At 43.0% G+C, this 19,099-nt stretch overlaps 1 protein-coding gene across 3 annotated transcripts in view; it reads left to right on the top strand.

The window, feature by feature from the left end:
• The window catches only part of pappaa (pregnancy-associated plasma protein A, pappalysin 1a), an 85,748-nt gene that overhangs the window by 36,115 nt on the left and 30,534 nt on the right, over positions 1-19,099 (top strand). For all 3 annotated transcript variants that reach the window (XR_014598970.1, XM_084036064.1, XM_084036065.1), the window contains exons 11-14: positions 11,868-11,978; positions 12,591-12,726; positions 13,074-13,287; positions 16,767-16,941. Coding sequence is in view for 2 of the 3 variants with exons in the window: in XM_084036064.1 (XP_083892190.1) it covers positions 11,868-11,978; positions 12,591-12,726; positions 13,074-13,287; positions 16,767-16,941 (636 nt within the window). In the remaining variant the exon portion in view is untranslated. The remainder of the gene's footprint in view (positions 1-11,867; positions 11,979-12,590; positions 12,727-13,073; positions 13,288-16,766; positions 16,942-19,099) is intronic.

Below are 19,099 nucleotides of genomic sequence, written 5' to 3'. Positions count from 1 at the left end.
TTATCAAAACAAGATAATACAAAAAAAAAAAGATTATTATTATTATTGTGACGTATTCCGTGTCGCAATGACGCTCTCGTTTTATCTGTGTTAGAAATCCACAGCACCTCCTTTCCTTTACAGCGGTGCACTTTCACCCTGCTTGGTGGGGGAGGATGGGTAGTTCTTCCTTGGAGGTTCACAGAGACCTGGTCTCGGTTGGCTCGGAAGGCCCCAAGGAAAGGGTGGTGCTTTGCATCACTCCTTTGCCCGGACCTTGCTGCTTAATGTTAGCTGCGCCCCTCTCTCTGCTCCCGGTTCAACCGTCAACCGGGGCGGACGGTCCAAAGTGCAGCGATGATGCATTATACGCATTTGATAGTTGATACGGCACCACTTCCGTCCGAGCGTGTGTTCCAACCAACAACATTGCAGATGGTTTATTTTCTGAGGGGAATGAGACACCAGTGGAACATGTCCAAATAACCATAAAAAAATTATTTCTGCTGTGTAGGACACATTGTTCATTAGAAAAGCACCCTTGCTGCAGAGAAAACCCTGTTCCCCGAGGGTCTTATATGATGAGATGACCTCATTAAAGGGTCACTGACTATCCACTCTATGTGGACACCCAAGTGCATGTGGACTGGTGGAAAATATGCAAACACAGGTTAATAAAACACAACGCTTTTGTCACTTCCCATCAGTGCATGTTGCTGTAATCACTGAAATTAACTTCCCCACTTTAGTAACATGCACTACAGTAACATCAAAGGCCATCGAAACGAACCAAATTAACTTTGATGTCACTGCATCCTCGTTTATGGTCGTCGGAAAGCAAAGATACGATAACATGCCGTCAAATAAGGGATTCTTCAGACAATGTTCCAGTTGTGCAATTTCATGCATGTGGTAGGGGTGACTGTCCTGGAGGCTCACGCCACAAATGGAGGCTGGAGATGAAGACCAGGCCCTTGTTTAGGGATCCACTTTAAATGTGGCCAATTCATACCAACATATACAACACAGTGGCTGCTCATGAGCAAATTTATTGAAGTCATTACCTTTTCTGAAGAGGGGTTTAGTTATGTCTCAAATCTGGAATTTCAGATGCTGTATTTTCAGGCAATAGCTCTTGATTCCAATCAGGGATCAGACATAGCGTGCCCAATGAATTCAACATTGTTTTTCTTTTTTGGCATCCAGATCAAATAGTGGTTTATTGTATTTTTCTCACTTTGTTTGTACTTCTTTATCAGAGGTTTCATTTCCTCTGTGACTTTGATTTGTTGGTGGAAATAAATGTGAATATAGACATTTGATATAAGATTCATACATAGTTACTCATGAAGGCATACTGTTGATCTATCTTTGTTTGGATTTGATCACTTTTTTCAGAGCAATGTAGCACTGTGGCTTTGCTGATACAAACCCACATTTAATATTGTCCTTGAAAGGGATTTGGAGCTGTTGGGGTTGTTAATTGATTGTGAACATTGAGTCCCTGGCACTGAAAATGTGAGGAACCATTTGTTTTACTAAGGATCGCTATTATTCTGCTGTGCAATTGCATTATTGGGGAGCTCAAAAGCTCGTAAAAATTGGCACACACTTCAAAACTGGCGAAAATTGCAAATTTCTGCAGTGATTGGGATCAGGCGTAGCCAGTTGGCTCCAAAGCGAAGTTCCTTCGATGTTGATGAAATTTGGTGTGATCATTGCTCTCATCTTAAAGAATGACATGGCAAGCTGTGACTTTACATTGTCCAGTCCGTGCCAAATTGTATATGCTGGAGTAATAGTCATTGCGACCACAGGAAGTCAATCTTATGTGGCAAAGATCATCTGATCTGTATGAAATATAAATGGTGAGGTCTACATACAGTAACAAGACGTATGAGTAGTGTATGTTCCCTTGTGCCACATCTGTTTGTTGGACGAGCCTGACACCTGCTAGTACTTCTTCAGCAGTAGAAAGCCTCAATGCCTAACCGTTTGATCTCAGCCAACCACACTCCCAAGACTATGTTGTTACCACGGCACAAAGCCAAAATGACAGTAAAGTTCTCTCCTCTGAAGTCTGGTTAACCACTAGCATCCATCCCACAATATGTACCAGTATTGTCCTTCGTGTGTGTGTGTGTGTGTGTGTGTGTGTGTGTGTGTGTGTGTGTGTGTGTGTGTGCGCATGTGTGTTGTGGTTGGTGTGTTCATGTGTGAAAGAAAACGACAGAGACAAATGAATTAAGGCAAACTGAGACACAAAAGAGGATGTAAGTGTAAAGGGAGTGTACAAAGAGCCACCAGAACAGCTTCAATGACCCTTGGCTCCAACAAATCTTCCCTACTGGAGGAATGAGGATTTCTCAAAAGATAGAGAAATCTATCGAATATATAGTGAATACAATGTACTAAATATACAGGCCAAACATCATTGCTTCCATGCTCACACCTGTTTTTTTCAACCCCTAGTGGACAAGACGATCAGAATCACTATTTTCTGCAAATGCCAAAAATGACGCACGTTTACTTTCAAGTGACAGAGTGATAGATGGGTCAAGAAGGTTTGACATTGACACCCCCATTCTCTTACGGGTTACTACCAAAAGCTAGCATTGGTTTCTTTCCCTATTCCATAACAAGTCGTCTGTTCTTAAACCCAACATGTTACACTGGTGTTACTTCATAAAACAGTTTTATTTTTGCGACCAAGCTTTGTAATGATTTTAGATGGGTGTCAGGTCATGTGTATGTAATGCTGGAGGGACATTTGAAATATAAATTTGAAGAACCTTTCGCAATTCCACCTGCATAACTGAGCATTTGTGAATTTGAACTCCTTACTCCCTAACTTTGCCTTAGTATGATGACCATGTTGGCATGCTGTAAAAAAAAAGGTCTGTGCTATAGTTGTAGGCATTATATTTGTATCAGACACCGACAGTGCATTGTCCTGCCTTGGTTATAGCTCTCTTCATTTTTTGTGGTCTAATTAAATCATGTTTTCATGTTCACGGCTCACAGCTCTTTGGTAGAGTTGGGCTGGAGATGTGTTTCCCTGATAGAGGACGATCCCAAAGTGTAACCAACTCTCGGCCCGTTTGAGTGCTTTCTGTTATGAATGAGTGTGTTGGGGGTACGAGATATCCTTTAATTTCCTCTTGATCTAGTAAACAAGTCCTGTATTGGGTTTGTGTATCAGTTCCTTTTGATGTCTAAATACAGTGTTGATCGTGCATGTGTGTGTGTGTGTGTGTGTGTGTGTGTGTTGGGGTAAGAAGAGAGAACCAGGCGGGCCGTGGTGATAGGGATCTTTGCGGATGCAAGAAAGCAACAACAGCACAAGAAGGCACTTGAGGAGAAGGAGAGATCATGTATCTGCACGAAATCTCAAGTGCAATGTGTGTGTGTGTGTGTGTGTGTGCGTGTGTGTGTGTGTGTGTGTGTGTGTGCGTGCGTGCGCATATGTAAAAAAACGGATCTTCACAGAAATACATTTCAACTGTAAAACATACAGACAACTACAGCGGGATACTGAAACTCATCCTTTTATCCATCAAATGCCACGGTGAATCTCAATATGCAGCATCTGTGCCTGAGAGCCGGACCTTTTTTTTTTTCTTAACTTCTGAATCTTCACGCTCCAGAGCAAAGCCAAGGAGAAGGATGGGTGAATGCTCCCACATTGAACCACTGCTGAGGGAGGGTTCAGCAACATAAGAATGAATGGTGCATAGAGCCATAAATACATACTGCCCTTTTGTACACAATAACGTTACGTTAACAGAATCTAAACGTGGTGCTGGATCTTCGTAGAATGACACACTTTCCGATTAGGGTCTTGGAGTGTGAATCCCAGCACTGTTGAAGTAGAAGCTACAGTGGTAGTGTTATAGTGATGTTTAATGATACAGAAAAAGTAGTTACATTATGGAAAACATGTAAATGAATCGCATGTAGATTGGGATACTGAGGAGCGATCTGTGAATGAAAATAAATACAAAAGAGCACAGAGCAGGCAGGTGTTGTGAAACCAGCAAAAGTAAGTGGAGAAGGTTCTTCAATAGAGCAGTGTGATCAACTCAAAATACCACATGGACACCAGAGATTGTATGAAGTTAATAAAGTTGAGACAATTTAATGATCCCAAACTGCTAATATAACATTCTAGCCAGGTTTCACAGTTGTTGTTCTCATTTTTCAAATCTTTCATTGTCAGGCTCATTGCAAAAATATTGAAGAACTCTTATATGAATGCAGCAGGGTGGCATCAGCTTATTTAAAAAGATCCTCCTTTCCCCTGATCAAGTGCACACACAGGTAGAGATGCTCAGGCTGCAAACACACACACACACACACACACACTGCCGACTCCATGCAGGCTTATAGGGCAGGTCCATAGGGGCCTGAAATGTACTACTGCTGTCTTTGTGGAGCAGAACATAATGTTCCCCCACTACCACACCATGGAATATGGTGAGCCAGCTCAACTTGTTCTAGAGGGATGGAATTGGAGGACTGGCCCTAGCAACTAACCTGAGCGTGTGTGTGTGTGCGCGTGCATGTGTGTGTGTGTGTGTGTGTGTGTGCCCATGTCCATGTGCATGTGCAGGCTGCTTGCCTTGTGTAGACGGGTTAGTGTAAGTGGCGAGTGTGCATGTGCATGTGCATTCAAACTTTGAGATCAAACAGCAAGCCAGGTGATTTCTCCAGAGAGGGCTGCTGCCCAGGCAATCTCTGACGCAACCCCTGGGCACCCCTGGAGACCACTCCCCTTAATTATACATAAGCAACAGAAGGGATAACATTTTAGTCCTCTCACGCTGCAAGACATTGCCTATATGTGAAGTTCACCCATCTTCAGATGCCAAACAACATACGTGCATGAGGTCTGGATTAAATGACCACGTTCCTCTTAAGGCGAGTGGTGCTTCCGGAGAGGAAGCCACTGTTTTATTCTGATTGATTGATGAAGGAAAATGATAACTGGCCCCGGATTTGCCCCCAAAAAGCAGGCAGTGTGCATTTGTGTACGTCAGAGAGGGATACGTGCGTACTCTATAAGAGCTGCTGCAGAGCAAACATACACATTTACACACATTTTCCTCTACATGCACATGCAAGCAAACACGCAGGCGAAACTTGCACAGGGCTGAAATGCACACACGTACATGCCCTGAAAAACAAAAGCTCACACAGTAGCTGAGCTGTTGCTTTCAGCAGCACAGGAAGGCCAGCGTCTCTGGCACTGTCTCTCCCACCAACATTCCCCCAAACCACACGGCCCTCGTTAGGCACCGTGCCAGTGACATAAGCGTGTGGTAACATTAAAAAGAAACCTCTGGGATGGCGTTCCTTTTTCCCTTTTACTTTTTTCCCGTTTCAATTATTATTGTGGTCCTGCCATGTGGAAACCTCATTGTGACTGGTGTATTTGTTTCATGGCACCGATGACCCCCCCTTAACATTTTCAAGCTGTTAATATGCAGGGTTTTGGCCCTGTTTTATGGAGCATAGGGGGCCACTGACTGAGGGACATTCATATTCTCCGTAGACCCATCTGTTTTCAACTTGCTGGCCTTGTACGCTCACCAATCCCTGTACATCAGTTTGTGGTCCGTGTTACTATACCACCCAGTCACTACTCGGCTCGGCCCTGATGAGAGTTGGATAGGTAAACTGCGTAATTGCACCCACTCTAACGTTTTACATCCCCATTCTCAGTAGGCCATGGAAGTGGCCCATCATCAGCCCTGGACCAATGAGACGGTGAGCTTCAGTGGGTATGGGTGGGGCTGGGTGACAGGACATTACCTCACACACCAGGCGCTCACCAGCATTCCAGTAAACCATGGGATGGTGCTTGGAAACTCATACTAGTTTCTCTCTGTTGCTCTTTCTCTCCACAAATGCCTCACAGATGCTCACTCCTGCTTCCCATGCTCGGGCTTCAAATCCGTATACAGTATATGCCTTTAACAAAGAGAGGGGGTGGGGGGGTGGAAAAGAAGAAAAAGAAATACCTTTTGATGGAAATAAACATGTTTTAGGAGGTGCCGTGACAGGATAAATATTCTCTCGGGAAATTGTTTTCTTAATTTGCATTCGTCCAAAAATTTCCACCTCTCCAGAAATAAAAACAACTAACAAACAAACTGGGTTACTGCCTTACCTCACAGAGACATACAACAGGATCTGAAGCAAGCAATAAACTCTCAGCAGGTATCCTCGACTCCTGGCGCACCAGAGCTCACACTGAGTCAAATAAAGTGATTGGATGGATCACGCAGAATGAATGAACAGCTTAATTGCTGTAGTGATTATGTTTACTGCTAAAGTGAGTGAATGAAGGCAGAAAAGAGAACATTCAGACTTGAGACGCTGGGGTTGGAATCATTAACTGGGAACTGGAAATTGGGAATGTTGTTGTTTTTTTTGTTTTTTTTGTCTTTTCTAATCCAATGCAGGGGTCCTGGCAGAGAGGATGTCAAAAAATTGAATTGAAATTGAAAACATTTTATTTTTCACACAGTCACATTTTTTTTGCATACTTAATACAAACATACACGTTACATAGTGTGTGAGACATTATGTGGTCATGATGGGCTCCTCATGTCTGGCTGTGTGTGGATTCTTCCTGTGATCACTTCGCAAACAATACATTACTGAAGTTTCATATTTGCATCATAAGCTTCATGCTGAGACCCAATACCCACAGAAGAAAACAAAACAGACTTTCATGAAACTGCTGCATCAATTTGTATCCCGTCTTCCCACCAGGGGGGACATAGCAACAGGCAACAAGTCATTTTCAATGGAAGCCGATGACACGAAGCGCCCAACTGACGCCTATAGCACTTGTGTCAAGGGCAAAACTTATTTCAGCTTTAAAATGATGCGATGAAGCATCAACAGACAAATCATATGGTTTTGTTTCACCCTGGTCCCTTCCCTCTAAAATAATTCTCATGCTACGTAAGTACAATACCACAAGTGATACGTCATGACAACGAGAAAAAAAATTCTCGTTAATATATAACTGTAAATAGTTTAATTATTGACGCTATTAGGTGTGGCATGGTTTTATTAAAGAGAGCATGCCGATGTGAAAAATGATCCCTCTCCTCCTTGTTTTGAACTCCATTCTAAGTGAAGAGTGTCAGAAAAGTCCTGAGTTGAGGTCCTTCTCAAGCTCCTGTGTTCCTCTCGTGATACAGGGAGCTGGACCTCAGCACTTCCTCCTACATGTCCGAGGGCCTCAGTAGTCTTCGGCGAACATGTGGCCCATGTTTGTGCATGAGGTTTATTGATTTCAATCCAAGATAGGCCATTTTGACAATCTGGAGGCTTCAACATCAGTATTTGAGCCAAGAAGGATGTGTGTGTGTTTGTATTTCAGTCTGTGCATGTGTACAGCTATGGGCACTCTGCAGCAACTCTCAGTGGAGGTGATCTAACTTGATCGGCATCAAAAGGGGAAAGACTGTGGTACATTAAGGGCTTTTTTTAGGGGGATGTTCCTTATCCGATATGATTGTCCCGGGACAGAGGAGGTTGTATTTTGTACAGATTGTAAAGTCCTCTGAGGCAATGGGGCTATATAAATACATTGAATTGAATATTAGTGTCATTATCATTCTATTACTCATTCTTTATTTACTGTCCACTTCTTCCCTTTCCAAGTTTATGTTTTAGCTTCATGCTCTTAATGAATATTTTTTACAGTACAGTCATATTTTAAGGCTAATTTAAGGCTGAAGGCTGCGCTCCCTTTCTCCTCAGCCTTTTCCGGTTTCACCTTGGCTCAAGACACTTAGCTCTCCTTTTATCTGAAGTGGTGATTTACAAACACACCAGTTTGTGTCTACAGACCAGCGATTGGCTGTTTTCTGCCAGTCTGACTAGCCAGCTGGTACAAATTAAGACCATGTGTGTAACCGTGTGTGTGTGTGTGTGTGTGTGTGTGTGTAACCGTGTGTGTGTGTGTGTGTGTGTGTGTGTGTGTGTGTGTGTGTGTGTGTGTGTGTTTGAGTAAAGAAGTCATCTCTAGTGTTGCTGTGACTGTTTTATAAGGAAGGCGAGAAGTTGTTTTGTTTCAAATAGATCCCAACTTGTGACTTATCTACCTGGAAGAGTCTTAGTTCCTTGCTATGAATCAGAACAAGGGGGTTGTGTTTAGAATGAGTGGGGCTAGAAGCTGTCAGAAGTAATCGCTTTGGTATTTTTACTAAATAGGACTCCCATTTGCCTCTTTGTGCAAAAGCAAAACCTCCATGCAGAGAGGCCAAATCCCTTTAAAACATTTATGGCAAATTATGAGCATTACGTTAGCTCATTCATTTTTACCTCGCAAACAAAAGATTTTGCCGTACTCTTCCCCTTGCTTTTTCCAACTGAAAGCCTTCTTTTGACTGTCTTTTGTCAACAGTTCCTGCTGTGATGTTGTAGTTATAATCAAGCAATCCATTTGAAGGTCGGCTGGCAGGTGGTATATTTTATAGGCATAACAGATTGGAGCAGGGCAAACAAAAACAGGTCTTAGTTTTGGATGCATATGCGCTGTTTCTTTACCTAATTTGCATATTTTGTTGGTGTCTCAATAACACCAAGGTTCTCAATAACATTAATAGAGCAGCAAATAACTGTGTGCCAGTTTGAATATATAATGGAGCTTCTCTGTGCTTTGTTTACACTGTCGGTTTTTTAGTGCATGCTAGTGCATGTGAGCATGCACCACTGGCTAGCTTGTGGTCTCCCTTTTCACTGTGCTCAGGTTACAGCTGATAACCCCCCAAGTAAACACTGTTAGCGCTGATAGCACTGTTAGCTGTAATCCGCCGACTCAGCTGTCACCATGTGAGAGCCGTGTGGAAGTAATAGATATGCTGTGAATTTTAAAATTAGCATCTTTAAACTCATAGCCTGAATGGGTGGCGATTTTCCTTTTAGGTTATGCCTCAGAGTCTTTGATATGACCTCTGCTTTGGTTTTATGTTGGCCGTGTTATGTGGTGCTTTTGAAGTCCTTTGAAATTAGAGTTATTATCATGTCTAGAAACATGAAAATGCAAACCTGTGTTTTCTATCTCATCACAGTTAATCATCGCGTGCTCTGAATACGACATCATACAAAATAAATTATGACTTAGAAATCCGACTATCCAACTATTTGTTCAGTGTTCCAGGATTCCTAATATCAGGGACAGGTTGTTTGATCAGGTCTTGCAGTATGTCTGCGATAGAGGAAACTGCATCTGTTTTGTATTAGTTCTAATTGGATTCAGCTGATGTATTTGCCGTAAACTTTCATTTTTAAAATCTTACCGTTTCTGAGACAGATTATATAAAAAGGGAATGAAAAAAGGCATGCCGAAGACATCGAGAGCAGCTGACTTGTATCTTTCAATAACAGGTACATTCTCTTTACTAGAATATCTATCTAATTTGTAATGCTCTGGTTATGACTTTTGTGCTTCTGAAAGCATTTACTGATAGTAAAGTGTCATTTCATTTTACACATAACCATCAAAAGATTAAAAGTAAAATAAAATCTTGGAATTTTTATAGAAAATCCAATTTGAAAGCTCGGGTCCGGAGCTACTTGGCTGCAGACTCTGGAATTTCCACATACCGCAAGCTCCAATTTCCTCCTGCAGTCCAAGGCTTGTGAGTTGGGTTAATTGGTGACTCTAATTTGCACGTAGGTATAAAAGTGAGTGAGATAGTGATAATTGTCTGCCTTAATGTGTCAGCGCTCTAATAGACTGGCAACGTGTCCAGGCTGTACCCAGCCTCTCACCCAATGTGTGATGGCCCAGTCTGTTTTGACCTATAATAGGATAAGTGGGTACTAATGAATGCATGAATGGCTGAATGTTTAACATCAGAATGCGTCGAACTCAAGCAGCCTTGCTTGGTTGACTGCTGTATGGGTGTAAGTATATTATTATCACCACCCTAACCTCTTTTTTTAATGACTACATCAAATCTTTGGCAAGTCTATTTAGAGTGCTTGACTCTCGCCATCGTTGGGAAACGTGTTGGAGGTAGTGTAATGAACCATGGGAGACTTGTGAATTCCCTCTGATACTTTACGATGGTGTTTGCTTGTGCGTAGGGGCTTTGGCAAGCCTGGCAGTGTTTCTCTGTCATTGGGTTGTTAGTAAAGCACACCAGGAGATGAGGGAGTAAGGATGAGGGGGGATGGGGGGGGGGGTGTAGGAAAGTGTAGGTATATTGCCACCTGAGCACCTAGAGCCTCCCCATGACTGGGAACCAATTGTGTTGGTTCGGTAAATCAAGCCCAGACTAAAGTCAGAGTTGGGCTGAGAAACAATGTTGGACTCCCTGCACTTGCTAAAGAAAAAATAACCTTCACTTCACGTATGGTCAATATCATTAAGCAAATTGCTCTGTTTTCTGATTAATAGAAAACAAATTAATTGACCTCAGTTGGGACAAAGTCTTGTGGCAACCAATCTCAGGTGTTTGTCACCTGCATTTCTCATTTCTGCCAATTCAGCTCTGGGCAAAAAAAAAAGGTCACGTCAACAGATCCAGGGGACAGATACATAGACAGATAGCTGGTCTGGCCAGTTTTCCATGGTGGCAGGATCTAGCCTCTCTAGCAAAACTCTCATGTTACTGGTGTCCCATTTCACTAGCTCAGGGCAGCGGGCGAAACTCGCCGTCCTTGGGTATGTGCCCTCTCTCCCCTTTGTCTTGTGTTATCTATTGCTCAATATCAACGTGTCCATCTGTCTTTTTTTCTGTATTTCTGCCACGTTTCCTTGCTTTTAATCATAATCAGCCTGTTTTCCCGGCATCCCACATGTTCCTCATCATCCTTACGTAGCTGATGCGTTAATATTGTGTGGAACACAAATCATAGAGGGGTCCTTTTCTCCTTCTGTTTGTCAACAAAGTCACAGTGATGAAGCAACTTTGTCATTGTGGAATTTAGGATGACTGGATCCCAGTTTTGAATTAAATTGAATTCGTTGTCCTTTTGAAAGTTCTGCTCCACCCTAATCGCTGCTTCCAATATAATGACAGAGTGGTGAAGTGAGCTGCCAATCAAGATACCTGGATTTTCCTGATTTTTGGTGTCATCAACATAACTCACAAAGATGGTAGAACAGATCTCTGGTCGCAATGAGCGTATACCATAATACCAAATTCAACCACCTCCGGGGATACATGGGCAGTTTGATTGCCATTTATCATATCAGTTGACATATTACAGTATATGTCAGCAGTATTAATCGATATCACTGTTTTGTCTGATTAATTATGTCACATTGTTGACTCTGTTCCATCTGTCCCAAATGACTTCTTTAGCAACAGACGGGCTGCTTTCAAGGTAAACGGTTTTGGCAGGTGTGGTGTGACAGGGTTTAAAACGCCAGCATACGGCGAATGAACACGGCGACTAGTACAAAGACGAGAAGGAGAGAGGGATATGGGACGTGCAGCGCGTGACAGGTTGCTGGGTTCATAAACAACACACAAACAAACAGTCCTGCACACAATGCACGTAAGCAGCACGTTAGCCAGCCAACAAACAGCTGACAGCTATGGAAAAACAGGGGTCACAGCATTTAAGGCCAAGACCTAACCAAACCGTTAATTTAAGCATGTCTTCTCCAGAACCTACTTTTACTTTTTCTTTCACTATGAGTGTGGCGTACTGTGATGAAAAACGAGTTGAGAGAAGCAGCGAGCTTTTCAAATACGATAACTGACAACAGCAACACATGTCATCGCTTGTTAGCTTTCTGTGAGATGGATTTCTACTCCTTTACATGTGTTACATAACAAAATACTTCGGATCCAGAAAAGTGGAAAAAAGTTGGAATGATGCATACATGTTCCCTTATGTTTCCCCAGACATGTCAGTCCAAGGTGTTTGATCTATCCGATGGAGTGTCCCAATATGCATGGTTCCCCTGTCGGGAGGCTCATAAGTCAACCTGGGGCTATCCTAACTATTGGCTCAAGGTAAGACCTATATGAAAAGAATGATGCATTATGGTCTAATGTGCGGCAATTTGAAGAAAGTACACTCTGTTACCTCATGGGTATATATAGATAATTTCTTTCACCCCGCATTGATACTTTAGAGGATGATGTGCAACAGGTGCTTGGACTGAGAGAGGAAGTATTAAAAATTGATTTGAAGGTACAATAAGAGTCCTACTGAGCGTTCGACACAAACATTTAGTTTTTACTGCTTCGTTAAGTGGTTTGCATGATTAATGATTTTCTGCAGGAAGCCATATTTTACTGGAAATTCTAGACCTTTTTTTATACTGAAAGCAATGCCCAAGGTCAAGGTGGGATATTGGACGCCACTCCACCTTAGGTTGTGAAGTTCCCCGTCCTCAGTTCATACTATTCTTAACTGGGACACCATGCGGTGCATAACACAGGCATCATTATGGTGGCAATCTTGAAGAGTTATGCACCAAATTGATAGCGTATGTGACGAATGAACATGATTCAAATTAGGGGGGGGGGAGAAAAACATTCAACTCCAGATAGAACCAAGAGGATACAGTTGCTTTTTGAGAATTTGTACTTAACTTTTCCTTTTTGTTTCCCTTCACTCAGGCCCACTTTTCTCATCCCATGGTGGCTGCAGCAGTGATCATACATCTGGCTGCTGATGGGACTGGCTACCTGGACCAGACTCAGTGTAACATCACTGTCCAGCTGGTGGACACCAAGGAAGGCATCCATAGTCTAGGTGAGGACTGTTGTCTGTGCTTTTAAAAAACTCAACTCTGATGATGTCTTCAGCTTTAACTACTGTAACTAACTAGAGCTTGTTATAGTTGAGCAGATATTATATAGAGTGAAGCCCCATTAGCCACTCTCATCCATCTTTTCAGCTTATGCAAATGTCTTCATTAGAACACTGTATCACTCTTTCAATACCAACACTATTTAGCTCCCTTTTCCAGCCTTTTCTTCTCCCTAAATTCACTTTTAAGGTTTGCCCCCATAGTTTTGATCTCCATTTCTGTCCCGTTACCCCCGCCACAAAATAATACTCCTCTGTCCTTTGTCTCGTCTCCATCCCCAATGCCACAGGCGAGTGGCGCCTCAGCTGCCGCACCAACCCGTTGGTGATTCCGGTGAGCCACGACCTGTCTGTGGCCTTCTACCACACCAAGGCCATCCTGGTCATGTTTGCCTCGCGCCTCGTGGCCATCTCCGGAGTAGGCCTGCGCTCCTTCCAGTCCTTTGACCCCATCACGATAAGCGGTTGCCAAAGCAATGAGATCTACAACCCCACAGGCCAGAGGTGAGGCCGAGAAAAAGGGAAATGCAACACTGATGAACATGAGGCCTACACATGTTACACACACATCACAACCGAAGACATGCATATGAAATCATAAGATTATGTCCACGTCTACACGGACATGCTGCCACACACATGCACAACTTGCACAATCTCTCGCCTTAAAGGTACAGGAAACTCACGAGGCTCAAAAGCACAAATTTGTCTCGGAGGGCTTTGCTGCAGTCAAAGTAGATAAAGGGATCCCTCTTCTAAGATGAACAGACATGCATTAGTATATACTGTAAAGAGTAGTTATGTTCCAGTCCTCTAGGCAAGGTACGAAAGATTGTGGATCAGAAAAAATGTAAAGCAAACTTCCAGGTGCCGCCAAGCACCGGTAAGACCTCGACCATAAATGTCTTCTTTACTGCTTAGAAAGAGACAAGTGATGCAAAGTGTGTGTGTGTGTGTGTGTGTGTGTGTGTGTGTGTGTGTGTGTGTGTGTGTGTATTTCAGCCAGAGAGAGGGAGAAGCATGTGTTAATTAATGATGCCAACAAGCTGTTTAATGTTAGAGGTCTGCCCAAAGCTACAGCTATAACAGTAAAACGTTCTCGGTAACAAATATATTATCACTGGAAATTTGCAATTAATTTGGACCTGTTGCTGAGCGCCGCAAATTTCCAACAATCGAGCCACGGCAGTGGTGCCTCCAGCACTAGATCCTGTTTACCACCCCATTTTGTTGTTTGTATTGAGTTCGGCTGAAGTGCACGCTGAATACAAATAGTCATTTTCTTTTGAAAAGTCCTGCCAAATGTTTGCATTGTTCACAAGTTAACTAAATAAATCAGCCGTCTATCAGGCATAAAAAATAGAGCAGTTTTCCATATTTGGACATTTTTCTGCGTGACGAAACGATTCATAACAGCTGAAATCCCATCGTCTGACCCAGGGAATAAAGATGATTAAATGTATCTAAAAAGGCCTTAACATTTATTGAAGACCCTTGGCAAGACAATCAACACATATCTGGCTACAAAATCTACATTTTTGAGATTGAAGTACCTTTATTTTTTTTATCTGCTACTAAAATAAAAATAAAAATTTAAGTGCCAACCACATGCTGTCAAGTCACTCCTCACAAACGCAGCCAAAACCAGACCACACACGCACAAGGAGTCACAATTTACCAATTTCCACACCACTGTCATGCATGAAACAATTCATACTTATGATGCTCCCACAACCCTTTCAACAAGAAATCCACTAATAAACACCACAATAAACAAAGAATGGATGGTCGGGGGTCTGTGCAGAGAGATAGAGCTGTTTGTGGCTTTTGTTGTGTGCCAGTGAGACATCCAGCACCTAAATAGATTAAAACTGCTGTGTATCTGCACCAGCCAGGAAATTGTTTGTTACCGCACACACACACATACACACACGTACACACACACACACAGAAACCGAGTAGTTGATTTCTCCCAGAGTTCTCTGTGACTTTCCTTTCTTTCATATTCTCACCACTTCATCTCATTTCCAAAGGCTTCTTGAAAACGAAAATCAATGCCCACTAATCTTCAAGTTTTCACTTGAACACTCTACAAGCTGAATGTTATGATATAGTATTATGAACCGTTTTTATTTACTAGCATGCCCTTACAACATCTGTAAAGAATCCTGGCTTCGGCCTCTTTATCTCTATATGTCATTGATCTATTTCTTCTCTTCAATTGACTCCAATTTATCATCTGCGTATCGTCTATACACACTTTCTAAATGTCTTCTTCATTTTACCTCATGACGACTTTGCTTCCTCCTTATTCCTATTCCCTCTCGCTGCTTTTCCACATCCCCCTACCCCCCCTTCACATGTTATCCCATCCTGTCTTCTCATCCTTTACTTTCACATCATCTTCCTTTCCCTCTAACCGTTTGCCATCTCCCTCTCCTGAATTCTCCCCTTTCTGTGCCTCCTGCTCCCGCATTCACTCTCTCATTCTCCTGGGCTGAGCAGCACATTTCCCGTAATACTTGCTTCCACAAAACACCACATCCCCTTTTCCCTGAGTTGTTAACAACAGGAGCTATTAACATGACTCAGTTTTATGTTCCATGCTCGTCTGCAAACGCATGCACATGTATGTTTTTCCTTTTTCTCTCAGTTTTTGCACAATGTTTCACCCCTCATGTATCACCTCTTACATCGAGAATTGAAGGAGCTCTGCTTTTTTAAGTTTTCATCTTTTTTTTTTTATTGTCATACACACTGTTATATTGTGCTTTATACTGTACTTCTCATATGCAGGGGAGTAGGATAGTTTTACAGGTAGTTAATTGTAATTTATGTCAGAAATTCCATAGTGACTAACAGAAAACCACAAAGAGATTTTGTTCCAAGCCAAAGTGGCCACAGAGGAGGCTTCTAGGCTTCCCTTGTTTGTCCTCAAAAAGCCTAAACTTAAGGGACTTCTACTCTCCCGCTGCAGGAGAGGAATAGTCCCTTGTACACAATCGTCACCTGCTCAGCTAAGCAGCTTGTCAACATCAACGTTTTAATTCAAAGCTTAGAATTTAACTAAGAGCTCATTTGATTTTACTTTTGCTTTCCTTTCATGCAGAGTCTGTGTGAGTGTGTTAGAGTGGGAGGGACAGTGAGTAGGGAACAATCTAGATGCACAGAAGGTTTGTTTCATTAATAATTTGAGAGAAAACTGAAAGATTCTGTGTGCAGGAAAACACATGGGTGAAAGAAAGCAAAATAGAGATTCTTGCAGTTTAAAAATGTTTATTTCATCCTCTCTCTGTGCCCCCATACCTTTCCTCCCTCTCTCTCTCTCTCTCTCTCTCTCTCTCTCTCTCTCTCTCTCTCTCTCTCTCTCTCTCTCTCTCTCTCTCTCTCTCTCTCTCTCTCTCTCTCTCTCTCTCTCTCCCTCTTTCGCTGTTGGCTTCATAAGGGAACCCTATACTGTAGAATGTGCACTGTTGTAAAAAGGTGCCTTGGGCATCCAAGCCTTCCAAGAGCAGTAAATGCCTTCTCCATCAGGCTACCAACATAAAGCTGTGGCCAAACTCTGCCATTGTAGCCAGCACATAATATTATCCTGTCGCTTTTAATTCACAAACTACACTCTGCTGTGTGTGTACATGCGTGTGTGTGCGTGCGTGCGCGTGTGTTTGCGTGCGGCTACAGACACCCGTTTCATGCGCATAGCAAATATGGCAATCTTTTCTTCATGTGGTTTATTGATTTGATATGTTAAGCAGTCATTGATGGATGGATGTGGTTGACTCAAGGCTATTCTGTTTGCAAGCAAATGTGTGACTGCTTCCATGTTTGCGTGTCTGCAATGTTATTTTAAACACAAAATTTATGTCGGTTGTAACTTTAAATGTGGTTTTTAGTTTCTTTCTCTCTCTCACTCTCTTATTCCCCAACCCTCCCTCCCTCCCTCCCTCCCTCCCTCCCACACACACACACACGCTCCCTTGTAGTTGTGTACATTATTCGTGCGAAGCCATTGACTGCCAGGAACCCTTAATCCGCAATGCAGAGCTCAAGTGCAGTAGCCCTGGCCGCCACTTCTACAATGGAGACCGCTGCACCATCTACTGCAACTCTGGATACGTCCTGCAAATCCACCAGGATGATGACATCATCAAGAGCCAGGTAAACACAGTGCTACACACATGTTTGAACACACGCACACACACACACACACACACACACACACACACACACACACACACACACACACACACACACACACACACACACACACACACACACACACAGAGGCAGTCCAGGAGCTCAGTGCACAAAGAGGCACATTGAATGCATAAAAGTACACATGCAACCGCTTAAGTGCAAAAGCATTTTACAGCATATGGGAACATGCGTGCAAACATGCATTTGTGAATGCACACATGAACATGCATCGATGCAGACTCAAGCACACGAATGGCCATAAGGAGGGACATGCAGACACGCTTTCCTGCTGCCCTCCTCTCTATCTGCATTTATTTTGTCACCTGCAAAAACTAGGCTTGGCACGGCAAGCCTCCCGGGAGGATGACATCATGAACATCCAGGTAGATGAGTGCTGCACTGAGGAGCGGAGACGCCCCAGTCTTCTCCTTCTGCTGGCTTGCGTCACATATACGAACACGCAGACACACACACACACACGTATACACACACACGTATACACACACAATTATGTGTACACGCATATTCCTTACAAGCACAGGCATAATAGTGTTTAGTCTCTCACTGAGCATGCTGCACCATCACCTCAAACAGTCACTTTGTATCGCTACTCCACCGGGACGATGACATCATCGCATAGTGTCTGCTCCCTCTCCCTTCCTCGCTCCATCCCTGCTCATTCTGCACACATTGAAGTCTCTGTTAAAGGGCAGAGAAATTGCTACCGCTCACAACATGAAATGCTTCCATGTCGATACCAACACACATACAGTGAATCTCCTGCATTGAACAGGACGCAGATGCGGATGCAGATACAGTGTACGCACAGATGCAGAAGTAAACAAACAAACAGGGTAGTTGACACCGCATCGTAAACCTTTTTTGGATCGGGGCCAAGCTGCTGTAAAAGCCATATAAACACTTTATCCTTCTCTACAGCTCTGTAAATAAGTCGGCAAGACAAATTATTAATGCTCCCTCAGAGAGATCGGAGGTTCAGAGAACAAGAATCATTTTCTTTGCATGTGTATTTCAGTCTAGGACCACATGTGTGGTTGAGTCCGTGTGTTTGTGAGGCAAAAGTCCCATTCATGATATACGTTAGTGCTTTCATTCACAACACAGTCGAACGGCATTGTGCCTCAAATGTTAGGTCTCGAGGTGGGAACTCGGTGGCCCAGATTTTCTCCTGAATATTGATCCCAACTCACACATGACCACTCGCAGGAAATGCTCCTGAACATTTCAGGGATGGACTTTGTGTGTGAAAGAGACTTAACATTTTAGGGTAAATGCTGGTACGGCCGTGTTGTTAATGGGAGCAGCAACATTGCAGGATCCTGCACATGGAGAGTTACGTCCAGAGTCAGCGAGCCAATCTCAAGACTCCGCCAATGACACGTTCGAATCTGTGAATGTTTCTGATTCAAGGTTACGAAAAAAACATATCTGGTTTCGCAAACTTGTTGAACATTAAAAACATTACCAGAACATTGGCACCATACAATCCAGTTCCTGGCCTGTCAAGTTTCTGAAAATAACAAGGGACAGCCTCTGCCGCCATCTGGCCATGTCCCATCTTCTTCTTCTGTTGAGATTTATGGCGGTTGACATCTATAAGTGTTGCATTACCGCCACCTGCTGGATTGTCCCTTGTCCCATCTATTCCAGCACACTATGTGTGGAAGTGTGACTCTTTATGTATGTTTAACCAGTTGTTCTTTCTTCGATCTTTCACATGCCTGTGATCAAGATCCATAACTCGTCATAATTGGGGGAGTTTCTAGAACGACAAAGTCGTTCCACTGTCCCTCTATCTTCCACTAAACGGCCTTATTCACAAATACTGTTTATTGTACCGGCACCCAGAAACAAGTGCATGTCTGTGTGTGTACATGCACCACGGCACATCACATCCACATCCATACATGCTCTTTGTACCAACACTATGAGAATAGCTCTCCATTGAATCTGCACAAACTTCTAATTGCATTACGTTTTGATTGGCAGCGCACTAGTGTGGCTATTCATCAATGTCAATTCATTTAGTCATAAATTATGCTTTTCAGAGAGGGAGAGGCAGGAAAGCACAGAGAAAGTGGGGCGGAGGGGGGGGCGG

Source organism: Eutrigla gurnardus (assembly GCF_963514095.1).
Source record: "Eutrigla gurnardus genome assembly, chromosome: 19".
In the NCBI taxonomy this organism is placed as follows: Eukaryota; Metazoa; Chordata; class Actinopteri; order Perciformes; family Triglidae; genus Eutrigla; species Eutrigla gurnardus.
Note: the sequence above shows the minus strand (reverse complement) of the source record. Positions and strands in the feature narration are given on the sequence as shown.